The 27,668-nt window shown below is 36.2% G+C and overlaps 3 protein-coding genes across 5 annotated transcripts in view; all 3 read right to left on the bottom strand.

Moving 5' to 3' along the window:
- LOC110442558 (hornerin-like) overlaps positions 1–15,662 on the bottom strand; it is a 32,965-nt gene extending 17,303 nt beyond the window's left edge. The window contains exons 1-8 of the mRNA XM_021486215.1: positions 15,554–15,662; positions 13,408–13,608; positions 12,611–12,799; positions 11,916–12,416; positions 9,643–9,809; positions 6,227–6,257; positions 4,961–5,104; positions 4,538–4,780 (exon numbers count right to left, since the gene is read on the bottom strand). Of these exons, the coding sequence (XP_021341890.1) occupies positions 4,538–4,780; positions 4,961–5,104; positions 6,227–6,257; positions 9,643–9,809; positions 11,916–12,416; positions 12,611–12,799; positions 13,408–13,608; positions 15,554–15,620 (1,543 nt within the window). The 5' untranslated portion in view covers positions 15,621–15,662. The remainder of the gene's footprint in view (positions 1–4,537; positions 4,781–4,960; positions 5,105–6,226; positions 6,258–9,642; positions 9,810–11,915; positions 12,417–12,610; positions 12,800–13,407; positions 13,609–15,553) is intronic.
- LOC110442555 (calmodulin-like) lies at positions 3,336–10,079 on the bottom strand. 3 transcript variants are annotated; one of them, XM_021486212.1, is made up of 5 exons: positions 10,010–10,079; positions 6,227–6,257; positions 4,961–5,104; positions 4,538–4,780; positions 3,336–3,846 (listed from the first exon to the last, which is right to left on the bottom strand). In XM_021486212.1, the coding sequence occupies exons 1-5, from the start codon at positions 10,010–10,012 to the stop codon at positions 3,818–3,820; spliced, it is 450 nt and encodes a 149-aa protein (XP_021341887.1). In that variant the 5' UTR covers positions 10,013–10,079; the 3' UTR covers positions 3,336–3,817. The 3 variants fall into 3 exon arrangements, with proteins under 3 accessions (XP_021341887.1, XP_021341886.1, XP_021341885.1); XM_021486211.1 differs by lacking the exon at positions 10,010–10,079 and adding an exon at positions 9,643–9,837 and having other exon boundaries at positions 4,556–4,780; XM_021486210.1 differs by lacking the exon at positions 10,010–10,079 and adding an exon at positions 9,643–9,835.
- A 1,998-nt stretch (positions 15,663–17,660) lies between the features above and the next one.
- Positions 17,661–21,881, bottom strand: LOC110442573. Its single transcript, XM_021486246.1, has 2 exons — positions 21,714–21,881; positions 17,661–20,833 (listed from the first exon to the last, which is right to left on the bottom strand). The coding sequence occupies exons 1-2, from the start codon at positions 21,766–21,768 to the stop codon at positions 17,673–17,675; spliced, it is 3,216 nt and encodes a 1,071-aa protein (XP_021341921.1). The 5' UTR covers positions 21,769–21,881; the 3' UTR covers positions 17,661–17,672.
- Positions 21,882–27,668: the final 5,787 nt, after the last annotated feature.

The following is a 27,668-nucleotide window of genomic DNA, read 5'->3' as shown; positions in this document are numbered from 1 at the left end:
GTAGATCACTCAAATCTGTACAGGAAAACGATAGTTTCAATTTTGAATTTCGGTAATAGAGTAATACTTCTTTTTTTAACTTCCTTTGCGTTTGTAGAAATACACTATATAAGCTCATAAACACACGTTTCTGTATTCAAATCTTTTCATTGTGCAAAATATGTTCTGATTTTGTTTAATGATTCATCCCTGAACAGTATTCAAAGCTGTTAAATCGGATAGAAACAACGTCAGCGATTAACTTGCACAGCTATATGCTGTATGAAAGGATATTCGAAAGAGCAAAAGTTCAATTAGTTGATACTGGTATGAAACCCTGTGATAAACACATCTATTTATATGAGCACACATTCCTTACCTCAAATGGTACACATATTTAAAGCTTCAAATACACACAGATATACACGTGCAAAACCTACCATATGTTTGGGATTCTGCATTTGCTGGGGGACGACTTCCCACCATAATTAGCGTAATTAACATCCAAATAGACATGGCTTTGACATCAGATACACAGTTTACACACCTGGACTTTGGTGTTTAGGTAAGGTGTTATCGTAAATGTCCTTGCTATCATAGGCGAGCGGTGGTCAGTTAATATGAAAATTGGTCACGCACATGTACCATACCATGATATTCCACAGGTAGTAATTTGATGAACAAACAATATATGAATTCATATTCCGGTTCTTTCTATTTAAAATGCATTTGTTGTTACATTTTCATTGTTATGCATGTTTGCTATTAACGTTTTAGGTATGTAAATACATTGAAAAGTATTTATCATGATCTTAGAATAGAAACACATGTATTGATGTCCTGGTAGTGATTAATACTGTACTATTTATATCATACAATATATATAATTATACATAAAAAAAATAGTCAAAATATGCAAACATGATCTCCACTATTTAACATTTTACAGAATGCATTATACAACAAAGGAAAAACTTCAGCATAGAGAAGAGAAATCTTTCCAGGGAGTGCTATAACTTCTTATAGAAAAAATAATAATTCAAAGATATGTTATGGATGTCTCCCAAAAATCTGAGAGATTTCGGAATAATAATATAGAAAAGGATTTTGGTTATAATATTGTGTATCTTTTATGGCATCATGTGTCCGAAGGTATATATGGTGACATGCCTATACGGTCCGATTACTAAAGAAGTCCTTTGTGAATCTTAATTACTATCTGAGGTACAAAAACATGATTGTTATGTGGAAACAAAATTACTTCAGTGAACTGTCTGATTCAAAAATAAATTTTGTCGACTGATTTCGTCTGAAACGTCACATTGAAAGCAGGTATACGTTGTTTTCAAGACATGCTATATACATATTTTCATATCCCTATCAGAATAAGTTTCGGAATGGTGATATTAACCTTATACTAGCATTATGGCAACGAACGCTCGAGAACAAATATTAGTAATGCGCTGGTTGTTGACCTAGTGAAAGATTTTATACTACGCTGTTGCTAATTGTAAGCTAGCTTCGTGTATTGCTGAGGAAAACTGACATTTTGAATAGGTGGATGCATACAAATTGCTGGATAGAGCTGGATGTATGGGTGAATGGAAAAAAAGGAGCGAATAAAATGTAGATCGATAGATTAATCGACTTTGAGATCTGACATATTCTGCGGTTCGATGTTGTGGTATACATATCTATATACAGTATTTGGGCAATTTGTATTTACGGAAAACAAAGGGCGTGATCTATTATCGATTTATAGCTTAACAAATGTTAAATCAAACTTGTGTTTTAAAAGCTATAATATATATTATTAAATTTAAAACTCGACCTGTTCTTTAATGTTTATTAAACCATGAAATATCTTTGATGTGAAGAAGAATGAAGTAGATCGATAATTGTTAACAAAAACCCTTTGATAAAGTGTATATATTTCTTTATATACAGCATCATATTTTTTCTATAAATTAGGAATGATTATAATTATTATGTATACAAACCAAAACAAGTTTGTTCATTATAAAAACAAACAAATGATGAATGTCGATACATGAGTCACTGAATGTATTTATTACACTTGAATTATGCATATATTGACCATGAAACAATGACTGTCGTATCAAGTTCCTCCAAAGATGTTCAAAGCATGGTTAACTTAACGACATGTGAACAAATATCTTTCGTGTTCGATGTTTTAAAACAGAGTACCAATTCAGAACTTAACAACAAGAACGGTGATTAAAAAAAAGGTTAATTTACAGATATTTCGAAAGAAATCGTCCAAAAAAGTAAATACAAAAATATTAGCGTAAACGACTGGATAAGTTAACCAGGCTCTGAACATCTGATCGTAGGTGTTACTGTCGCGTGATTGTGCTAAGGAGCCATGTGACCTTGTACAGATGTGAGACACCTTATCATGGCTCTGTGCCGTGTGTACATGTCAGATGGCGAGAGGAGTGTTCAGCGTGATTCCTTAAGGACTTAATATTTCATGTCCTTATAAGAATTTACATAACTGAATGTTCAAGCAAGGAAATCACAATAATAAAATCCCTGTTTGAATGCATTCAACAAGCTTTAAATCTTTAGATCTTTTCCGCGTTATAAACTATTCTCTCATGTGATCAACACTAACTCCTTAATTAAGTCAAAAACTCAATCAAAGGCCTCATTTCCAGATGTTCGTCAAAGCTGTAATTTTGATTAAGTTGATTTAGTTAAATATGTAGTAACGTTGTCTTCCATTACCTCTAAAACGGCAAGTTACACGTGTCCTATGTGTGTGACCCATGAGGTATTAATTGAATCGTTCATCCTCTTTTGATAAGATGGAGGATTTCACCTAGGTTGGAACATTATTAAATTGCCAAAAACTCGGCAAGTTTCTTGTTTGGCAACTTAAGAACCTTTTCCGTGGGTTGAGATCCTTCTCCATCACATCCTCAAGTGAGAGCCCTATTCGTCTAACCTTGTTTACATTGTTGAAATGGCTTCATGCAATAGTTATGAATGAGGAATCCCCCGCTTAACATCCAGAATACTGTGCATTCTCACCAAAAGAGAAAACTAAGGCTTACATTGGCGTGCCCGGTTGCCTTCAGTTTGGAAGCTTCATTTTTCTTAAGCTTGACTGGAAATGCATAAAACAAATCAGTTGAATATTAAAATGTTCACTACTGTGTCTGCTGACGTCTTGAGACATGACGTCATTTCAGTATGTTTTGAAGCTTGGCATAATGCTTTACTTTTCAAAAATACCACCAGATCACTGTAACTTTTCCCAAAATTTCAAAATTGTTTTTCTTTTATTTCTTAGTTATGAGCAAAACAACCAAACGACTATGTAAGTTTTCAAACAATTTTATTTATTTGTGGTTGTCGCACATGGATGAATGAAAAATGTCACCAAACCCTCTAAGGATAGGTTTGAGATTAAAGATAATATGAGGAACAAAATAAGGAACATTTACTGCAGCATCAACATATAAGGTCAAACTCATACTCAAATGACAATAACAGGAACTGAGGAAATAACTTCATCAATTTCCGTCTTACATTCGGATGTTTTGAGGTATGATAAATATGTGTATCGCCGAGTGTTATCAGGTAATTTGCAATGATCTGAAATGTTTTGAGTGTACACAGTATTCATCCTCTCCAACATCAAACCGTTACCACCTTTAGATATCAAGATTTTCCAGGACTAAAGAATGTCACGAAATATATCTATAAAACACATGGTTGTAGTTTTCACAGCACATTGAACGGCATAACGATGAATCACGTTGTCTACAGTTAACACTTTAGTGAGGATAGTGTTTATGTGCGTTGGTCTTCAGTTTCCGGTCATCAATTTGACAAACTCTGGAATAAAGATGACATCTTACAATTTACATTAATCTGTACAGCTTGAATAATTAATATATATAATCCACGATTAAAATCAATGCACGGCAATCTAAATTAATAGTTCTTCCTAACACATCTGTGAAATGTCTTTCATGACTTGATATTAAGAAATTTCAAATGAACTAATTCAAAATAGATATTTGTTAAAACAATCATATATGTAATTGAAATATGATGCAGGACACATCCTTTAATTTTATTTTACTAGTGAAATAGCAGTCTATCAACAATGAATTTCACACTGTAAAAAAGTGATATTTTCACGGCCGCAGAATAAGCGTGGTTTTTGTACATCTTTGCTACGTTTACTAAAGTATCATTTTATCTGCACAATTTATACCATTTATAATAGCAAATCATACCGAATGGTAGCAGAAAACGGAATAATTGTAACGAGTAGCATATGCAAAGAGGCGCGAGACATTGCTGGCAAGCAAGACGTCATTAGCATATGGTGCCAGAAAATAAATAAGATAATACGTGTTGTTGAAACTACAATTATGTAATGGTTATGACAAACATATACCGCGCAAATCTTTTAAGAAAAGATGCAAGTCTAGCGTTTGGGGGTTCCTTATTAACAATGTTAAACGTCATTGTGCAATATTTATCATATTAAATCTCTTATAAAACTACAGCGTCATACCTTTGTAATTCACTTTACCATCATTGTTAACGTCCGCTTCGTTCATCAACATATCAACTTCCTCGGTGGTAAGACTTTCCCCAGAGGTGGCTACAACACTCTGTAGTTCGTTAGCAGTAAGGAAGCCATTGCCATCTTTGTCAAACAGACGGAATGCCTCTACCAGGCCTGTCTCTATGTCTGCTTCCTGTAATCTCTTCGCTACGAGATGGAGAAACTCGTCGAAATCTATGGAACCATTTCCTGAAACAGCACAACACATTCGTTTTTTTTTTACAAATCTAGCATATCCAAGACGGTATGTTGATCATGACGATATATATCATCAAGGAAATACATATCTTAGCGGGAGAACTAGGTAGTAAGCCAAGAAAATAGTAAAATACCAACAAAGGATAACGGAACACTGTTGTAATGTCTTACCGTCACTGTCCACTAGTGCTACCATATCGTGGAGGTCGGCATCGGTAGGGTTCTGGCCCAGAGATCTCATCACAGTACCTAGCTCCTTGGTTGTTATAGTTCCATCTCCATCACTATCGAATAACAGGAATGTCTCCTTAAATTCTGTATTAGGAAAAAAGGCAACCGTTTAAAAAGTCCGCAATTAATTCCATTCATTCATATAGCCAGTATAAATTTTTGTACATCATTTCCTCGTCTTCCAAAAAGGGCAAGTCGGACGTAACATATATTTATCGTTTACTTGAAGAAGGCCAGGAGGACGAAATATTGGGACTTAGAGTGACACTTGCTTAAAATCATTTTATTTTGACAAAATTCATGTTTCCCTATTGCTTAACAGGTAAACGCACTGGAAATGTCTTTTCACAAAAGTCAAAATAATGCTATTTGAGAGTAATGTTTTAAGGCAAGGAAATCTCTATCGTCTACCGGATCATAACATGTCAACTGTTACGATATGATATGATTTATCTTGTAGATAGGGTGTCTACCTGTTATAATTAGTATTAGGGAGGATGTCTACCTGTTATAATTAGTTATATGGAGGATGTCTACCTGTTATAATTAGTTATAGGGAGGGTGACCACCTGGTTTATTTAGTTTTATGGAGGGTGTCTACCTATTAAAATTAGTTTTAAGGAGGGTGCCCTCCTGTTATAATTATTTTAGGGGGGGAGGGACCTGTTATAATTGATTTTAGGGAGGGTGCCTACCTTTTATAGTTAGTATTAGGAAGGGTGTCTACCTGTTATAATTAGTATAAGGGAGGGTGTCTAACTGTTATTATTAGTATCAGGGAGGGTGCCTACCTGTTATTATTCGTTTTAAGGAGGTTTCCCACCTGTAATTATTATAAAAAGGGATGATGTTTACCTGTTATAGTTAGTATTAGGGAGGGTGTCTACCTGTTATAATTAGTATCAGGGAGGGTGCCTACCTGTTATTAGTAGTATAAGGGAGGGTGTTAAACTATTATTATTCGTTTTAGGGAGGTTTCTTACCTGTTATAATTATAATAAGGGAGTGTGTCTACCTGCTATAATTAGTATCAGGGAGGGTGCCCACATTATATATTTAGTATAAGGGAGGGTGTCTACCTGTTATAATTAGTATCAGGGAGGGTGCCCACATGATATATTTAGTATAAGGGAAGGTTTCTACCTGTTTTAATTAGTATTAAGGAGGGTGTCAACCTGTTGTAATCCGTTTTATGGGGGTGCCTACCTGTAATCTGTTCTTTGGTCAACTGATGGACCTGTAAAAGAAACAGTTTTATAATATAGTTTCAAACAGTACTTTTCATTAAACATTTTAAAGTATTGAGTAGTACCCCATTATTAGTTTCAATAGTGGTGGAATAAACGAGACCTCGATGATTTATATGTTAAACAAGAGCGTTTCGAAAATAAGGTACACGTTCATTTTGTTTGTTTGGAGTTTACAGCCATTAATGTCGAGGTATAATTCCAATGGTTCATCTAAACGTGTATTGTTACAGCAATCTACTGAACGAATACCTCAACTATAGACATTGTCGACAAAGTATGTTTCGGAAAATTGTGAGACAAATTCGACTAATTGAAGCATTAGTCTGCGTTTATTTATTTCGATCAACAGATGATTTAACGAAGAATTCTGTGGAAGATGGTGGCATTTCTCCTTGGCATGTTTTGTGAGAGTGCACCAACTCATTCCCTGGTCAGAAAGATGTGATCGAGAGGAGTGTCATGCTACCGTGCCCAGGGTATGACATTTGACATGACATATTAAAGCGGCCATTGATTGACCCATTCATCTATAAACATCATCTCCGTATGCCTAGGCTTAAGCGTTGCGAGGATGACAGACCCAAAGAGAAACACTAGGCTCCACGATAGGAAGGTAAGCGCGATTCATTCCGGTATCTTATTTACCTACCTCAGGCGACTGAGCAACTGTAAATATATGACGAATGGTACTATAAGAAGACACTGCTTATTTCCGTAACATTACAATACTGACCACTATATGTGAAGTAATGAATGCTGAGAGCCCCTAGCGGTAACATACTTAATGCTATATAATTCATTGAATTGGCTTGTTATAAATGACAAATTGGATGTATACCGGGGTGTAACAGTGTTAAATAAACATTAAGGTTGCAACGTATTACAATTGTAAAAACATGCTTTTGTATCTAAATCTAGTCATATCCTATTTCTAGGATATATAATGATTTATTGAAAAGAATTGCAGGAATTGGTAAAGGACAGTTAAAATTCGAAATTGTCTGGTTACACAAGCACAAAATATTAATCAGTATTAAAGCAGTATGGTATACGGTGGAAAAGTAAATAGAAAAATCCGACAAATTAATTTCATGTTCGTTATATTTCTTTCCATCAGTAGTAACATTCCAATTACATGTCACAGTTAAAAAGTTATTTCAGAGGAAGTGTTCAAAGAATCATGAGGTTTCTGGATAGATGCTTCTGTTGATCAATAACCTGCTAAGCTTTTGTTTTCTGAAAGAAGAAAGTTTTCTTTATTTATTTTTACGGTTGTAAGCATGAATTTCACCTATACCATGTGAGTGGTTGTCACGATTGAAGATTTTGTTTCTGGTTTATGGTATGAAGTTCATGATCTCTTTCTTGTTGCTTACATATAGGTGTTTTATCATTTTCAGTAGTTTTTATACCAACTTTAAGTTCGGATTTTGTTCTGGTCTATTGACGATTTGGTACATTTGTTTCTTTTTCACTTTGATATAAGATATCTTTCTCATAGATCAATAAGTAAACCAGATATTCTGGTAATATGATAAAACTGTAAATGAGCAAATATTTTGTTTTAATTCTCATGTAAGAATAAGACAGTAATGACGTGAAGATTAAAAAAAAATATTAGCTTGATTCACGAAAATGTACATCGTCAAGTACTTCAGCAGGTGAGAATAAATCGATGAAAGAACGAAACGACAGCTGGTTTGTTTTAATGAGCATGCTGTCGTCAACATAATTTGATAGGTGTCTGTTCGATCGTTGCGTCTATAAAACAGGTTATAAGAGAACGATCACATGTTGTATGTCAGGGTATATGTTCATGTGTAGGCGTAAATACAATTTTCCAAATATACTTTAGTATACTAGCGGGAAAAAGATATTGTGCAGAAGCGAGGTAGGTCGGGCACGTATCTTGTTCTCGTCTGAAAACAAGATACATACCGAACTTTTTTTGTTTCTTTGTGTGGTTGTTTTAAAACTGTTGTTACAATAAAGAATTATAACGGCATTTATTTCTCAGAATGCAAGTTATAAGGAAACCTGACTTAATGAACAATTTTAAGATGGCATGGTCGCTCTAAATTTAACAACCTGATAAGTCATATTTAAATACGACATTTAAAGAACAGAATGTAGATATGTAAGCGATAAAAACGATGCATAGCTTTGTATAGGCCTGGTGACACACATAGCCTTTAATTCAAGATGAATGTGGCCAACAAAATATGCAAGAGGTATCTTCCTTGAAATAGATTAATTATATGAGTTCACTAATAATCACCTAAGTTACAATTGCTAAAATTCCAAATGTTTTAAATTTGTTATAAAGGGTTTCATAGGCACATTGCCCTATTGATATATTCATTGTTTCAGAATGTTTTAGACATGGATTTTCAGTATTTTCCTTTAGTGAAACTGTTGAGTTCTTAATGGACGAAAAATCTAATTTGTGAAGTAAATATTTACTTTGTTTGGCTTCATGCATCGATTTTCTAAATATTTGAATTGGTGTTTCATGACTTCGTATTTCTAGTAATTACATGTAGTAACTGATACCAATGTATGCATATTCGTAAACATCATTCAGCAGTTGATTAAGAGCGGTCAAAGTGTACTGCGTTGCAGCAAAATAGGGAGGTGTAAATATCTAGAACTGTTGACAGATTCCGTCATAAGCATCCTGTATCGTTAATAGACAGTGCCGTCAATACACATACATATGATCAATACAATCTTACCTTGTAATCAAGGAATGACGAACAAAATACCAACACGATGGGTGATGTTCTTGATTTCTATCCGGAGGCTGAGTTCAAACCGAGGTTAGAAATACAACAATTCCACCATAAGGGTTGAAATATCTCAGGCATGCCCTCGTAATATGAAATGATGCCTTTTCTCACATTTTTTCAATGCTATGCTTTAAAATAGTTTTTGAAGCATCTGTTGTATTTTTACCTGATTTGCGCATGAGCTTTCATGAAATTTGATCATTTTAATGTTCTTCTGACGTCAAAGTTTTGTTTTATTCAACGTTCTATGTGTTACACCTACGTGCACTGGGAAATCATACCCTACAGAGAAACAGAGGTCGACCGGGAGACAATTCTGCGAATAGCGAGAGAAATGGTCTATCTCACGACTCCTTATTGAAGAACGCATGATAATCAAATGAAATAGTTCTATTTTTAACCTTTTGATAAATTGTTATGAAGTCTAAAGTCTGCAGTTAAGCCATGTTTCGAAAAGAAAAATTAACGTTGTCTCCGGTACATAAGGCTCGCACTCAGCTACATTACAAACATGCAATATAAACGTAACGCGAACAGCTGCTTTACATAAATGATGTGACGTAGATATGATTAATTAGCTGACCTTGCTTGAGACATGAATATCAGGGTCCGAGTATTCTGATCCGATGTTGGATGTTTCTAAAGGCATCCGGAAGAAACTTAATCTCCTCGGTGCTGAAAACGTACTCTTCTTCATGATGCCCATTGCCATTTCTATTCGTGATGAGTATGTGTCCCCGACTTTGAACCCTGACAGAAATGTACTATTTTACTAACTACTGTTACAGTAATAACACCAGCTTGTTACACATGAGTGGTTTTGAAAACGGAGTTACTGTTATTGAAAAGTACACTGTGTGTTGTCTTGTGGGTAATACGTTCAAGTTCTGTTTGTACAGCCAGCCCGTTTTCAAAAGATAGTGTGTGTACACAACGTATCGTATACGTACCATGGTGGAGGGAATGGATCCAATTGTGACAGTATTAGTATGTTCCCAGCTATACACTTTACGGCTGGACACTCAACAAGTGGTTACAGTATATCTTCGTGCTATCACAGTGTCTAATGGGTCTCTAACATGCATCTCGCCATGTTTTACAAACAATCGCTCATTACCAATGTTACGTATGATCACCATTTAATAAGACCCTTTTATAAGAGCGGGTGTAACAATGTTAACTGAGTATTTGTTTTCGCCGTGTTTCTGAACCAGTGAGAGTTGATAGGGTCCCACAGATAATTAACTACACGTACAGGACTCTCGTTGGTATTCCCTGGTGTCATTATCATACCGTTGATGACTTACAAGTACTCTATGTTGTCGATATCGATGTTGGATTTTGTAAAATGTGCATGAATGTGCGGACTTACATATACCAAAATACTGCATTATCTACTACCTGGTTCAGTAATTGTCCAGAGACTGGCAAACAACAATTAAACAGTTGTTTTTGTGATTTTCTTGCTGTTATCAATAGCCGTTCTCTCAACTGTTATTATACCCTGAGCTGCTTTCTTTGAACGAAAATCATAAATGTAAATCGGTATCTTTCCTTTAGATATCTATCTTACATTAACTTACGATCATCGCATTCTCCCATTTATCTTCGAATACATGTTTAACAAAGGGAGATTATGAGCACGGATGTATAATGAAGACATCCTTACCGTCCATTCCGTAGCTCGATGAAGTATGAATAAACGTGACAACAACCGTTGGATTTGTTCACATGTTTATTACAGTTATAATGTACAACAAATTATATATAAATGTAGTAGATGTCATCCCTGCTGCCGTCTCACTGAAACATAAACGGGACGTATGTTTTGACAACAGTATATATCAGGTTTAGGTTTAGTACTGTTGTGTGACTAGAACATTGGGGGAAAATACAAAAACAAATAAAATTCAGTTTTTCGTTTAAAATATCTCTCTTCTTAACATTTGATTATAAAGAAGATGCTTAATTATTGTTGAGATTTCTTTTAAAAATGCATCTTGTATTATTTCCATCATGAACACCCCCTTTCCTCTCGAAAAATCTTTCTTGCAGGAATATGTTCAAAGATTTTCTTTAAAAAATGTACTATCACAATGTAAATAACAGCAATATTAGTATAATTGCTTATACCCGTGTACACTTGAGTATCACCTCACAGTTACTCACATAAGTAATGAACCATAACGTATAACGTATTAGGTAAGGTAAGTATATAGATTTCATTTCATTTCAGAATATTTATTGTTCAGATCTTAGATACAAAGGAATTGGGCAACAGGCAAAGCCTATGAGCGCCCTCTCCTTACAGTTATAAACAGTTTACACACATCATATTGAATTGAAGTAATGATAAAACATTTATATTATGTACATGAATATTGATATTTGCATGTCATTATTAATTTTTTGATAATTGTTGTACAAAAACTAGATTTTACAAAAAAATGGCAATTAAAATGATGCTGGTGGACAGAGCACATAGTAAAAGTATGTACTGGTATCATTCCACACAGCAAAGTCATGAGATAAACAAGTAAGTGTAATCTAGTTAAAGCGTCTTGTATCTTTAACGAATCTCTTAACCATCTCCAAGATACTTATGTTCATATTGATATCAAGTCTTTGACATCCATAAAGAAAAGTCTGGGTATTTAATGGAATAATGTCATTAAAAGCAGAAATGGAGTTCAGGAGAATTTGCCTTTGATTAGTATACAGAGTACAATGGAAGAAGAAGTGATCACATTCCTCAACAGGAGAACTACATAAGCAGGCAGGGGTATCAATTAGGTGAGATTCAAATAGATCTGAATTCAGTATATAGATAACTTTCATGCCGTAGTTTACCTCAGCGTCCGCCTCCTCCCATCATGAGGTTAGGGTTGAAAAAATTGAATGCTTGGCTGTTGATCTGATCAGGATTAAAGCCAGACCCACCTCCCCCTCCTTGTCCTAGTTGAGCATTTGAAGGATCCAAGAAGCTTGCCTGAATTTGGTTTAACTTGTTTGGATCAAATGACGGTATCAAACCCGAACTGGATGATCCACTACTTCCGCTTCCACCACTGCTACTTCCGCCGCTACTACTGCTTCCTCCGCCGCTACCTGGAGACGAAGGTGACCCGCCTCCCATCATAAATGCCCCAGGGTTAATAAACATATTAGGTTGTGTCATCTGAGTGGCTCCTCCGGTCTGACTGGAACCGCTAGAACCAGATCCACTGGAAGGTGATCCACCAGATGATGATCCACTGGGAGACGATCCGCCAGAAGGCGTTCCACCAGAAGCCATGCCACTAGAAGGCGATGTACTTCCACCAGAGCTTGGTATTTTTGCAGTTTGTCTTTTAACATCTAAAACAGAAACACGAGTTATATCGTACTTGACGAGCATTGGTCAAATAATCAAATGTTTACATTTAAAACGTATTAGTCATTATTTTTTAAATGGTATGCTGTTTATTTGAAGGGAAGAATCCATCGTTGCCACGTACTATAATACAACCGCCATTTAACATACATATAATAAACATGAGCTTGCAACATACGACGTTTGCCGAGCTGAGACTGAGGGTTGAACATATTGAAGCTAATGGTGTTCCATTGGTCAGGGTTATACATCCCACCAGTGGCACCTCCTGCCCCGAGTTTGGACTTGGAGGGGTCAAGGAAACTCGAGGTCAACTGGTTGACCGCATTAGGATCGTACTTTGGGATCGTTGTCTGTCTTGTCAAACCTGGATAAATCAGAGAGTGAGATTTAGATTAGTCGAAACCATTAGTAAAATAATCTGAACATACATATAAGGTAAGAAATAGGACAGCTCTTTCACATGCAATTGGATAGATTACACCATTTAAACATAAAACAATTGGTTAAAGAAGCAATATAAGTATAGTTGCAGATTTAATTAGGCCTCTTCATTGTTAATGAGGAATAACAACCCACCCAAACTTTTCTAAAAAAAATATATCAGGAACAAACATTTCTATTCAATATAACCTCGATTACACATCTGTCTATGATTCATTAACACTAACAGCGGTTGAATTGAGAATCGGAAAATTGTATAGAAAATTTCAATCATCTGTCAACCGGACTAGTATAGGCTGAATAAACAAGACTTGAGTATGTAATGTATATATATTTCTTATCTTTTTTATTCTAAAAACTCCCTTTTCAATGTAGACCCATATCTCTCTTGTGTAATCGGCAATTCATTGCTTTGTCGATATTTTGAAGTTGTGACGCCTTGAGAAAAGACATTTACTCATTTCTGTATTAATTTGTTCTGTTGGATTACTCTAACTTATATATTTCAGCAATAGTCCTAATCTCACTTACGACGTCTGCCAAGCTGAAACTGAGGGTTGAACATGTTGAAGCTGATGGTATTCCATTGGTCAGGGTTATACATCCCACCAGTGGCACCTCCTGCACCGAGTTTGGACTTGGAGGGGTCAATGAAACTCGAGGTCAGCTGGTTGACCGCATTAGGGTCGTACTTTGGGAACGTGGCTGATCCTCCCGAGGTTTGTCGTTTAACTGAAATTATAGTTACACATTATCATTAAGTGTAGCCTAACACTTAATTTTTCTATTTGATCAATTTAAAAACATTTGTATGTAAAATGTTTGCAGCATTTACTGACCTAATGCCATTCGTCCAACCAGTGATGAGAATGTCATGCCGTTTATTTTGTTGGGATCAAATGATATCGAGAAACCAGTTGAACTCATTTGGTTTGACCCGAATAGATTCGATGGAAAGCTAGCAGTGGATTGGCTAGAGGAATTGGAAGTAGCATTAGAGCTACTTCCGAATGGATTCTTGTTCATGGGATTCCCAGACTGAATGGGGTTACCGGCATGGTTTCCGGCCCCTGAGTATCCGGCTGTACTCTGTTGACCAGACGAGGCCTGTGGTTTAAGGGATTCGGCATTCCAGATGATACTGACATAGGATTGGTACTATTTTTAGAAGACGAGGATGAAGAGGAGGTAGATGAAGAACCACCACCAGCCTGATTCATCTGAGTTTGTGTGGCAAATGGATTTATGGCGCCCGCGCCACTCATGCTTCCACTGTTCATAAGATATCCGGACAGCATGGGATTACCAGCAGGGTTTCCGGCCCCTGAATATCCGGAAGTACTCTGTTGACCAGACGAGGCCTGTGGGTTAAAGGGGTTTGGCATTCCAGATGATCCTGACTTAGGATTGGAGTTTATGTTATTTCCAGAGGACGAGGATGAAGAGGAGCTAGATGAAGAACCACTAGCATGATTCATCTGAGTTTGGGTTGCAAATGGATTCATTGCGCCCGCGCCACTCATGCTACCCATGTTTGCAGGATTGAAAATATAACCGGAAGTGCCCCCGGAACTGGAAGTCTGCCCCCGGTTTCCTGAGGAAGGAGACCGAAACTTGCATATAACGTTAGTTGATTTCTTTTCACTGTGAAACTTTGTCTGATGAACAAAATTAAATTCTATCCCATAAAGTATAACATTGTCTATGGTCTCCATGGTATTAAATTCCCCGTACAACACTAAGCAAACATTTACTATAGGCTTGTTGTCCCCCAGGATAAGAATAATTGTTGTATATGAAAAAGAAAGGACGATTTCTATGAAAACTCAAATCCATCATTTCAACAAAGACTAGCTCGTCGTCGGTTCGAGCACGTGTCACAAATTCATCCATTTTAAAGCCAGCCTCATTTGTATATCATTCTAATCGCGATGAGAAATCATAGACTGAGCAAACATGGTTTCAACTTGAAACGTTACATAATGACGTCAACATGAAGTATATACACCGACTCTAACTTGACATTTGAGCTATTGATGCTACGTTTCAAAATCATAAGATAGTAAAGCAGCCCCCATAAAAATAAATAAACCCAACGTTCATCAAAAGTTCCTGTATTCACGGACTTGATCAGTGAATAACAATTGTTAAATTCCTATTTGCCGATGTTCTCAATAGGAATTGAACTAAACATTGAAGGCTGTTTGAAAAAGATATACTATATTGTAAACCTCAACAATCTTACCCCCCTCGGGTTAAACATGATCTGTTTTTGAGGAAGCCATGTCTAGAACTATTCGACGAAAAATAATTATTTTACGTATTTTGATTTTACTGAAACAGGAAACCAATTCCCTATATTATTCTTCATTTCTAGTCAATTTGAATGTAAGGATAGAACATATTATATGTGTTTCGATCTAGAAGTAATTAACATAAAAACTGATTTAATTGTCATATTTTATAATTCACAATTACCTCTGAATGTTACCGATACATGTATTTTTTAATGTCTGTTTCATTTTCTGTTCATTAATTAACTAACAAATTTTACAGTTTCCATCATAAATATTACGTTAAATGTGGAACCCTTTAAGAAAGACATTATATATTGTATTAAATCAAATTGCCATCGACAAGTTTGCTCCAATAACAATACTTTAGAGGTTAGCCTTACCTGCAAGGTTCCTCCCCAATCCTCCATGAAGGAGGGTCACAACGAAAACAAGTGGCAACCACTTCATAATGATCGAAAGTTTGTGCTAATCTATTGAGATCTTTGTTACAACGACATGACGGAGACAAAATTCTTACAGGTGATAAAAGGGGGCACGTGGATGTCACAATTATCTTAGTCATGACACCATTGTTTGTTATCAAAGGGTGAAGGATAATTGGACTGACCATATTGACCGTTACTTTCTTTGAAATCTACACGAATACCTACATATAGCAAATGACCATCTGTCGACCTTGGAAGTGGTCAGCCCAACGATAACATCCCACTCTGTTCGTGACAGGTGTCGCACATTTACTGTAGAAAGTGGTCCTTTCAGACTTGTAGCTATGGAAACGGTCAAACAAAACTGAAGAAGGATTAAAACATTAAATTGAAATATTTGCCTACAATACATGATGTCTTGATATGTAATTATGTAATTTCAATTGTTTTCTATAATTAAAGACACACTAATAATAATCTATTTTTTCCCGGATGTGACGGTAGAAATCGTGACAAGAGCCACATGTGGTAATGGTAGACATCGTGACGAGTGCCTTATATGTGGTGATTGGAGATATCCTGTCTGAGTCACATATGGCTTACACCCCCAGGGCACTTGGTTAAGCCGAGTGAAAATACATTATTTTGATTAAATAATAGCAAGTGACAAGTTTAAACTAAACACAATAAAGGAATACCTCGTTCGAATTTTCTCTTTATTCTTTTCAATGACAATAGAAACACTATTTTGCTGAACAAAGCGTTCAGACTCAATGATCGTGAGGTTTGCGTGTGTACACGACGTTAAGATATAAGTGTACCTCTTTTTGTTTAGTAATATATGTGTTATAAAACTTAGAATACGTAGCATATACTTTGTATAGGGCGCCTATGGCTGAATGGTCTATTCCCGGCCTTTTTTGAGGACGGTCGGGTTTCAATCCCTCAAGTCGTTGTACAATTGTCTGGAAGGTGTTACATTCTTTGCGTTGTAACTTTGAGTGAGGTGGCATTATGGAAAAAAACATCGTTGGAAGCATGGTCCAACCACGCTACAGACCATAAACTCCTTCAGCAGATACACATGTGGGGGTGTAAGTCTGGTGGCTTGTGACCAGTTGTAAGCACGTCCTATCTGCTCCTACGATATCCTCATTTACCATTGATTGTTTCAATTGATTACATTGTAAAGCGCCGCAAAGTGGCTAATTTTTGCTATATAAAGTGCTTCATCATTTTCAGGTTATAATAATAATAAATTCTTCACATTTTCGTGACCAAATAAACGTTTACTTGCTCAGCATAATGGTTGCTGTTAGTGGACACTAGATATTTGTGTGTGTAGGTGTGTGTAGGTGTGTAGGTGTGTGTGTGTGTGTGTGTGTGTGAGTTGAGATATGTTAGTATGTTTATGATCGCATTGACCTGAAGTGACGTACCCATGCCCTGTTTGATCTTTGTATAGGTTGTAATACTTTGTCCACAGCCTTGCTAATATTCATGTTCATCATCAAATATTATACATTTTCTTTCATATTATATTTAGTTTTTAGTAAATGGAACAAAATTTATATACCGGAGCGTCAACATACTATGAGAATATCGGAATTCAATACCTATTTTGAAAACATCAAGAACTTTCATTCGTTATCTCGTGTCAAATCCAGGAAATTGTGTTGGTCAATAACGGTCCAAGACACTGTCATAATGTCTTAATTTATCCCATAGTTCAACAAAATAGTACCCTATCGTCAATGCAAAATAATTAAATAATAAAACGATTAACTTAAATTCCAATAACAGGAATTGAGGAGTCGACAAAATGAAGAAATCACGAACTCCCCAAATATATCAGGTTCGCATGACAACTGTAGATGTTCACCCTGTTTATGTTATCAAATATACATAAATCATCATGACGTCTTATACATCATTCCACACCATTCTTACTGATGTAAGAATTATTTCGCATGAACAGTAAAGTTTGACATATTTAGTATTTTGTATCAATTAAATTCTTATTCGAAAACACTAAAATATAAAAGAAAAGAAGATCGATATGGACACTTCAGTATTAATGTTTAATATGATTTTCTTCGGTAGGGTTTGGGGAGGAACTCGGACTAGGCGTCGTGGTGAGTGTTGTCTGGCTAGTTATCGTGGATGGAGTGGTGAGAGAGGACATTGATGCGGTACTCGGCTTATGTTCTTGTCCTGAAGAAGTATCTATCGATGAAGATTGATAAATACTCATTCCTGAGTTTGGAACGAAGTTAAGTTGCATATTGTTGACTGCTACCGGATCGAACACAGGCATCCCAATGTTTGAGTTCTTATTTGGCAGTTGCGGACTAAAGAGCGTGTTGTCCTGCAACGTATTAGAACCATCAACACCCTTGGAGTTGAGCATGTCTACGGCGCTAAAGTGCATTTTTGCCTGATTTACCGAAGTAGGATTAAACACCATAGCTTTACCATTTGGAAAAAGCTGCCCCGGAGTGAATTCGGAATTGTACTGACTAAATGAACTAGTAGTTGTGGAGTTATCGTTCTTGTTTTTATCCACAGGAATGAAAGGCGGCTCGAAGTTCATGTGGACATCATTGATTTTTGTTGGATCGAAATTCGTTTGAGTCGCCTTGTCCAAATCATAGCCTGGATTACGATCAAGCATATTAGACGGATCAAAGTTCATTTTTACATTGTTAACATCATTTGGATTAAAAGCAGCAGTGTTTACTTCCGATGGATTAAAACTTCCGCCAAACGCTGAACCCCCAGTACTTCCTAAACTACCCATTCCCAAAAATGCCGACATGTAATCCATGTTGGAGGTGTTTGATGAATTGTTTTGCTGCTTGTTATCTTGCATGGCTGTAATAGATACCTGATTGACTTGATTTGGGTCAAAATTCCCTGTGAAAGCTGAATTATCCATCATACTCATTCCACCGGTGCTGAGAAAGCCGCCATTGTTTTCGTTGGTCGCTTCAGTCGACTGATTGGATTTCTGAGTTGCAAGAACATTGACCTTCATTGGGTCAAACATCGCGTTACCCGAGTTTTCATTGAAACCCATCTGTTTGTATATATCGAAGCTCATCTTTGCCTTGTTCACTTCGGCTGGATTAAACATGGCTGTCATACTTCCAGACATGTCGTAACTTGGCTGAGATCCAGCCTGTGACCCAGTGTTACCAGTCCCGCCAATCCCTCCTGTCAGTGCAGACATCATAGGAGACAATCCGGATTGAAACTTCCCCATTTGATTAACCTGATTAGGGTTATATTCAGCCTTTAGAAAAGTGTTGGTTTGGGCTGCCGCCGGTACCTGGTTATATCCCATCATCAGAGATCCGGGACTAAAGTTCATCATTTGTGCGATACCTGCATTGACGTTGTCGGGATTAAACAAGGGTCCCTCAACCCTCGGCGGATTCACACTCACGGTAGAACCAATAGTCGTCTCTGGTTGGTCAGTGGGTGTTATTGTACTGGATAATGTGGTGGATTGTTGTGAATCTTTGGACTTTGGACTGGGTGTATGTGGCCTAGAAATATTTGCTTCTACGACCTCTGTTCCATTTTCATTACGAGATGATTTTCTCAGGAATTTTGTCTCGAATGGATCAGGTAATGCTTGACTGTCTTCCCCAATAAACAGAGATTTAATGAGCGAGTCCGGATCAAACTGGCGTTGAGCAGCATTGATCCGGTCAGGGTTAAATGCTGCCTGGTACGTTCTGGTTATAGAAAACGTGTTGTCTTTGCCACTGATCGGTGACAGTGGCTGTGCGTGTGTCTGTTGGACATTGTTAGCATAACGGCTGTCTTGATGGAAATTGTTTCTGAACTGTTGTCGAAGACGTGCTTGTGATGGTGTGGGTACGGGTTTTGCTAATGGTTTGTCATATGGGTTAACAGTTACCCTACCTTCATTTCCCATGAATTGTAAGTAGGTGCTTGGCACGGTTTTTACAGCCGGATGATTAAATATGTCTGGATTGTAGGCAGAATGGTGGACGACTTTCTCCTCCTGATTAAGCTGCTGTTTTGACTGTCCGCTGTAAGTCATTAGATCTTTGTTGACTGTATCCGCATTGAACATATTCTTTGGAATTTCCTTGTTGCCAAAAGACGGTGGATACATACCAGGTTGGAATCCACTACTGCCATAGGAGTTGATCTTGTCAGGATCAAAGGTGAATACATGACCTTTCATTCCTAGTGCTGCCATCATCGAATCAGGCTTGAAGTTTAACTGTGAGGTCCCCATAATGCTCGGCTTGTTATTTTCTTGTACGTCTGTCTCATCAGTCTGAACTGGACTGGTTTGTTGTGTTTGCTGTGGGACTTGGTTCTGATTTGCATTCCATTGGTTTGCAGTGATATAGATCTGCTTTGTCAGAAAGGCATTTGGGTTATATTGTGACGTTTCTGCTTCTATCGATGCCATCAGCTTGTTCGGATCAAATGATGTTTCCACTTCACTGGCTAATGGTCTACTACCGACCTCTGCATTATGAAACATTGTGTTAGGACTATTCTGGTCCCTGTGGCCATTGGTATCTGCAATTCCAGAAGCACTCATGTACCCAGGGTTTAATTGCGTTTTACCAAGTGAAGATACCGTTTGAGATTGCTGGTTTGTGGAGGATCCAATAGACTGTTGTTGTGGGGAAATCAGTGTCTGCCCACTGTTGAAACCAGTTGAAGGTGGCTTTTTTGATAGGTTGTTGTATTGAGAATGACCTTGGCCTTCCTGCTGTATTTTGGGACTTCCTGTTATTGTTGCATGTTGATGTTGGCTATCTGATGTTCCAGTGAAACTCCCATCAACTATATGGGGACGCTGACCAATATTCGTTTTCAAGGGTATTTGACCTTGGATGAGACCTTGGGTATCTGTCTGGCTTTGGGTTTGGCCTTGAATCTGACCCGACGGTGACTGTTTATTCAGTTCCAGGTTGATAATTTGAGATAGCGTCTTTAGAGAGTTGGCGTCCATGTGAGTAAGAGTTTGTATGAGATAGTTTGAGAACTTGTTACCATTTTGTCCGGCGGTGTTGCTGTGAGAGGCGGGTGGTTGTGCGGGCGGCGAGCGAGTAGTGGGTTGAGTTGTCGTGCCGTCGATACCCTTGTTTACAGGATTGAGATATGGTGGTAGATGGAACGGGGCAGGGTCATCTATACTTGTGCTGACGTCAAGACCGGGTAGTGTGATGGAGCTGCTACCTGGATAAGTAAAGTGATAACTCAATGTTTATTGATCATAATAACAAATTGATCAGCTAGATAATGATGTGATAGAGATGGCATTATGCTAACAAAACGTGTTCGGTTTTAGTATTTAGTAAATAATTGACAATGGGAGATAACTCCAATATATAAACACATTAGAACAAAACACCTACGACATCAAAAATAAAACATATACCATATAATCTGTATACTCAGATTCAGAGTTACAATTTATTATAAGACACTAGATTGTCATAAATCGGTCATGATTATTTTCTAAATTAGTTAAATCCTGTTTCGTTATTATTAGAATGAATATCTACTTAAACAACATGTATTTTTATTATATTGCTTTATGTTCTTTTCATTTAATCATCGTTCAATGATGGTTTAAATTGCACAACTGACAGAAAAGCCATGTAAACATTCATGAATCCTTTGTCTGAATATTTCAATCTCTTAATAATGCTAAAATGTATAACCTCCTGTATTGAGGGCAAGCATATGTGTAGAATTTGGTAAATGAAATGTGTAAAGATTAATGTAAAATGTAATCTGTAAAACGTTTAAATCCACCATGGTCTCAAGTTTAACGGTAAACAAGTCAGAGTTGGAGTGTTTAAGATAACAAAACTATTAACCGTGGTTATAATATCTTTGCCAATGTGCAACATGCGTTCACTTCCTTCTTTACGGAAAATATAAATTATTTTTTCTGTATTTAAAACTGAATCTAATACATGCAATATATGATATTTTATCAAATGGGATAACAATTTTGGATCTCTATAGGAATAAGAATGAACTAACCTTGTAAATTACTAATAATGTTAAATTTTGTTCTTTTCGCGGGAGCATATGCTACTTTACTTACCGGAGATCCACATTATTATCAAAACAATAGCGGCCAAAGTCATGGTGCCTGTCATCCTCGTCCTGTACTAACGAATCAATCAATTAATGCATGGTCTGTGTACGTGAATATTTTTCTCTTGTCTACAATCCAGTAATAATAATAGTAATGCAATAACATGGCCATCCTACCGTGATGTCCGGTGACGTTATCGGGTAGTCTGATAAGTTTATCGTCATTTCCCCCTCTTCAGTCACGTCACTAACCCGAGGAAGCAGCTGTGTGGCTAGTATCGCTAAACACACAGGCAGGATTGGCAATATAATAATTGTCTGTAGGTACTGTAACTTCAGTTAAGGAAGAAATGCCTTACTTCCTTACAAATGTTTACAATCTCTGATATAAGCCTGATGGACGGAGTGTCAGGATATATTTAATCCATTCAGTGCATCAATTTATCAATGTGTATTAGCTGTGGGAAGTGTTTTATTGCAAATTTCATCTGAATTAAATTATGCATATGGTTTATTTTGCTTATATGTTATTGTATTTCTGGTTTCCTGTTTTGTCGTTGTCACCTGCCCATTGGTTTGAACCGTAGTTTAGACCAGTCTGGATTTCGAAATTTTAGGCCCATAGCATCACTGATAAGTCCTAGAAGGACGAAACAGCTGTATGGTGCAGTGTGATTCATATTTGGCATACTGTATCTACTACTATTACCCGACTTTAATGGTGCAATCATCTTTCACATGGGTCGCCGTCGTTGTTACGTATGATAAATGACTGACGCCAATAGAATCAAATTTTGCTGCGTTACGTAGTATAGCAGTTAATAATTGTTTGTATGTTTCATTTCCTAATAATTATAGGTTTCAGACAGGCGTGAGACTTGAGAGTAATGAATATTCATAGCGAATTATACAGGTGAAAGTGGGTATGCATAGTACATGGCTCGGTCGGTGAGAAGTTAGCTGGACGAGATTTACGTGTGGCAGGGCGGATGTAAACGTGGTTGGTTCGAATAGGGTGGCGAGGCATTCTAGCCTGACACAGCACAGTCAACTGTCAATTTTTATTTTTTTTATTTTTTCTATTTTTTATTTCTACAACTTTTGTTTAGTGAAACATGGATGATCTAGGACATCACCAGGTTTTCCAGAGTTTTTGAGACTTATTAAGTGTTAAATATTTTTTTTTACCCTGGATGTCGGGGAGGTGGTTCCCTGTAATGCAATGCTTATATCATTGTCCAGATGACATGGAAGAGTGAGAATTCGATATGATTAGTACACAATTGTCACAAGTGTTTAAAAAATAACATACATATTGAATATAAACGGCTCCTCTATTGTCTCTGAACAGGCTACCGGCATATATGTGTTGTTATCCCCTGCTTTCGCCGAAATGGAGGATATTAATTTGGGTTTGACCATCTGTCTGTCTGTCTGCCTGTCTGTCTGCTTCGTTTCCATGCAATAACTGGAACAAATATTAACCGATTTTCTTCAAACTTGGTAAGTGGGTTAAATGCCTTAAGGGTTCGGCCAAGTTCAATGACCACTTTCAGTGGACTTTATTTGGCGGAGTTATGGCCCCTTGAATAACGAAAAACGCTATTATCTGCTGTTTCCGTGCAATAACTGCAACAAATGTTAACCGATTTTCTTCAAACTTGATACCAGGGTTAAATGCCTTAAGGGCTCGACTGGGTTCGATGACCTTATTTAGCGGAGTTATGGCCCTTGAATAACGAAAAACGTTATTATATACCTACATGTTCAATAAAAAGTGTAACCTCTGTATAAGACTTTTTTCTTTCTTCGAGTTTCAAGCTATACATTATGTCTCAACAGCACGATACTCGCATGTTTAAACTTAACCTCAATAATGTTAACCTACAATATGACCTGCAAGCGGGGGATATAAATTCCACGAATTTGCTTGTTTACATTGATTTGGAGGTTGTATTTTCATGGATGAATAGGACAGACCAGAATATAATTAGTATAATCCTGCTGCAACTTATATGTTCCATACCATTGTAAGCAAAGTCAAATTTATACAAGAACAGGATTATATAACTGATGTTTGATTAATCATAGATAATGGGAGTGTATAATGGAGTATGCTTCATTATCTTAATATTCCATTCAACTTTATTAGGAAATATTATTAAGTATGTAATGGTTAACCAAACAGATACAAAGTGTTATAAAAGACACTTTACCTACACTCAATACGGAATATTTAAAGTCTGTTTGGGTGCAAGCCTATTATTCTATGTTCCTAAAATATCAGAATACCTCAATGTAGAATAAAATATATCGACAATGTGTGACTGGTACTCGTATCTAGTACATTGATTAAAAGAACAATGTTTAAAGAAATGCAATTTTTAAGTTATTACAACGTTTTTCAAAGTCTTTGGATTATTGGAATAATTTGCCTACCTCTAGCAATAACATGATTATTATAATAAAATATCAATATCTATTTTTTTTTCTTTCTAAATGACAGCAGATTTGTAGGTTCGGAAACATTGAAAAAAATGGCTTGCGTTATACAACTGCATGATAGAGTGAGGCAACTAACGAAAGCCCCTACCCACGCATACGAATAGAACGCTAACTTCTGTGTCCTCTTACCGCTTACATTTAGGATTCAAAGCTTTGTTTGCTGCCCCGATTTTGACCCCTGAGATCTCTTTTTCTCGTTTCTTCGTTTTTAGATTCTTTTTATCTGGACTCTTCATGTCATGTCAATATTAAATTAAGTTACTTTACCTGTACTTTTAACATTGATTTATAGGACCACAGTCTACTTTCGTCATGTTATTACCGACCGGCACTTTCTGAAGTTTTGTGTTGATGGATAAGTAATAATTTCATGATGCTTGATGAAAGCTTTTTGAAATATATCAATCAAAAATAAAACGTCCTCCTTAAAAAAAATCAAGACAGCAAGACCATTCAGTGTAATATGTTTTTTTTCGGTGGCACCAAACTGTAACACCATTGCCTTCGTTAGCTATGTTTACGCAGAAAACATAGATGGTATGTATTCAATAAATGGAAGATGGTTGTTCTGGTCTTCGGGAGTCTTTAAAGTCTGCAGGTTGACCAGAATGAAAACAGAGTCATGACCCATATTCCAATATTGACAATGAATATAAGCGACGTATCAGTCTTGTCATTAACTACCAGGCTTACGTGATGAAAACTCTGTACGTGTTTACAAGTCTTGCTATCGTTATTTTAAGCTGGCGGTGAGTTTATTTGGTTATTGTACCTATATGTTTAGCCGACAGAAAGTTTATTTTAATATAGTGCCTTTATGTTTAGCCGACAGGGTCATAGTACGTTTATGTTTAGATGATAGTGAGTTTATAAGGTTAAAGTACGTTTATGTTTAGATGATAGTGAGTTTATAAGGTTAAAGTACGTTTATGTTTAGATGATAGTGAGGTTATTAGGTTATAGTACGTTTATGATTAGATGATAGTGAGTTTATTTGGTTATAGGACTTTTATGTTTAGCTGACAGCGAGTTTATATGGTTAATGTACCTTTATGGTTAGCTGACATTGAGTTTATTTGGTTATAGTACCTTTATGTTAAGATGATAGTGAGATTATTGAGTTACACTGCCTTTATATTTAGCTGACAGTGAGTTTATATGGTTAAAGTACCTTTATGTTTAGCTGACAGTGAGTTTATTTGGTTATAGTACGTACCTTTATGTTTAGCCGACAGTGAGTTTATTTGGTAATAGTACGTTTATGTTTCGCCGACAGTGAGTTTATTTGGTTATAGTACCTTTATGTTTAGCCGACAGTGAGTTTATTTGGTTATAGTACGTTTATGTTAAGCTGACAGTGAGTTTATTTGGTTATAGTACCTTTATGTTTAGATGATAATGAGTTTATTTGGTTATAGTACGTTTATGGTTAGCCGACAGTGAGTTTATTTGGTGATAGTACGTTTATGTTTATCTGACAGTGAGTTTATTTGGTTATAGTACCTTTATGGTTAGCCGACAGTGAGTTTATTTGGTTATAGTACGTTTATGTTAAGCTGACAGTGAGTTTATTTGGTTATAGTACGTTTATGTTTAGCCGACAGTGAGTTTATTTGGTTAAAGTACCTTTATGTTTAGCTGACAGTGCGTTTATATGGTTATAATACGTTTATGGTTAGCCGACAGAGAGTTTATTTGGTTATATTACCTTTATGTTAAGCCGACAGTGAGTTTATTTGGTTATAGTACCTTTATGTTTAGCCGACAGTGAGTTTATTTGGTAATAGTACGTTTATGTTTCGCCGACAGTGAGTTTATTTGGTTATAGTACCTTTATAGTTAGCCGACAGTGAGTTTATTTGGTTATAGTACGTTTGTGTTAAGCCGACAGTGAGTTTATTTGGTTATAGTACGTTTGTGTTAAGCCGACACTGAGTTTATTTGGTTATAGTACTTTTATGTTTAGCCGATAGTGAGTTTATTTGGAAATAGTACCTTTATGTTTAGCCGACAGTGAGTTTATTGGTTGTAGTACCTTTATATTTAGCTGACAGTGAGTTTATTTGGTGATAGTACGTTTATGTTTATCCGACAGTGAGTTTATTTGGTTATAGTACCTTTATAGTTAGCCGACAGTGAGTTTATTTGGTTATAGTACGTTTATGTTTAGCCGACAGTGAGTTTATTTGGTTATAGTACCTTTATGTTTAGGTGATAATGAGTTTATTTGGTTATAGTACGTCTATGTTAAGCTGACAGTGAGTTTATTTGGTGATAGTACGTTTATGTTTATCCGACAGTGAGTTTATTTGGTAATAGTACGTTTATGTTTCGCCGACAGTGAGTTTATTTGGTGATAGTTCGTTTATGTTTATCCGACAGTGAGTTTATTTGGTGATAGTACCTTTATGTTTACCCGACAGTGAGTTTATTTGGTTATAGTACGTTTATGTTAAGCTGACAGTGAGTTTATTTGGTGATAGTTCGTTTATGTTTATCCGACAGTGAGTTTATTTGGTGATAGTTCGTTTATGTTTATCCGACAGTGAGTTTATTTGGTGATAGTACTTTTATGTTTATACGACAGTGAGTTTATTTGGTTATAGTACCTTTATGTTTAGGTGATAATGAGTTTATTTGGTTATAGTACCTTTATGTTTAGGTGATAATGAGTTTATTTGGTTATAGTACCTTTATGTTTAGGTGATAATGAGTTTATTTGGTTATAGTACGTCTATGTTAAGCTGACAGTGAGTTTATTTGGTTAAAGTACCTTTATGTTTAGCTGACAGTGAGTTTATTTGGTTATAGTACCTTTATGTTTAGATGATAATGAGTTTATTTGGTTATAGTTCCTTTATGTTTAACCGACAGTGAGTTTATTTGGTTAAAGTACCTTTATATTAAGCCGACAGTGAGTTTATTCGGTTATAGTACCTTTATGTTAAGCCGACAGTGAGTTTATTTGGTTATAGTACCTTTATGTTTAGATGATAATGAGTTTATTTGGTTATAGTACCTTTATGTTTAACCGACAGTGAGTTTATTTGGTTAAAGTACCTTTATGTTTAGCTGACAGTGAGTTTATTTGGTTATAGTACGATTATGTTTAGCCGACCGTGAGTTTATTTGGGTACAGTACGATTATGTTTAGCCGACAGTGAGTTTATTTGGGTATAGTACCTTTATGTTAAGCCGACAGTGAGTTTATTTGGTGATATTACGTTTATGTGTAGCCGAAATGAGTTTATTTGGTTATAGTACCTTTATGTTTAGCCGACAGTGAGTTTATTTGGTGATATTACGTTTATGTGTAGCCGAAATGAGTTTATTTGGTTAAACTACCTTTATGTTTAGCTGACAGTCAGTTTATTTGGTTAAAGTACTTTTATGTTTAGCAGACAGTGAGTTTATTTGGTTATAGTACTTTTATGTTTAGCCGATAGTGAGTTTATTT

Source organism: Mizuhopecten yessoensis, unplaced genomic scaffold (assembly GCF_002113885.1).
Source record: "Mizuhopecten yessoensis strain PY_sf001 unplaced genomic scaffold, ASM211388v2 scaffold716279, whole genome shotgun sequence".
Classification (NCBI taxonomy): Eukaryota; Metazoa; Mollusca; class Bivalvia; order Pectinida; family Pectinidae; genus Mizuhopecten; species Mizuhopecten yessoensis.
Note: the sequence above shows the minus strand (reverse complement) of the source record. Positions and strands in the feature narration are given on the sequence as shown.

What these genes read in the sequence shown, in the direction of transcription:
- LOC110442555 (XM_021486210.1), bottom strand. Translation starts at nt 9,771, where the DNA reads ATGGCAATGGGCATCATGAAGAAGAGTACGTTTTCAGCACCGAGGAGA. An exon ending in AGCACTAGTGGACAGTGACG is followed by an intron (nt 4,781 to 4,960) that starts GTAAGACATTAC and finishes GTGCTGTTTCAG; the next exon opens with GAAATGGTTCCATAGATTTC. An exon ending in TGGTAAAGTGAATTACAAAG is followed by an intron (nt 3,847 to 4,537) that starts GTATGACGCTGT and finishes TCTTTATTCCAG; the next exon opens with AGTTTGTCAAATTGATGACC.
- LOC110442573 (XM_021486246.1), bottom strand. Translation starts at nt 21,768, where the DNA reads ATGACAGGCACCATGACTTTGGCCGCTATTGTTTTGATAATAATGTGG. An exon ending in GATAATAATGTGGATCTCCG is followed by an intron (nt 20,834 to 21,713) that starts GTAAGTAAAGTA and finishes TTACTTATCCAG; the next exon opens with GTAGCAGCTCCATCACACTA.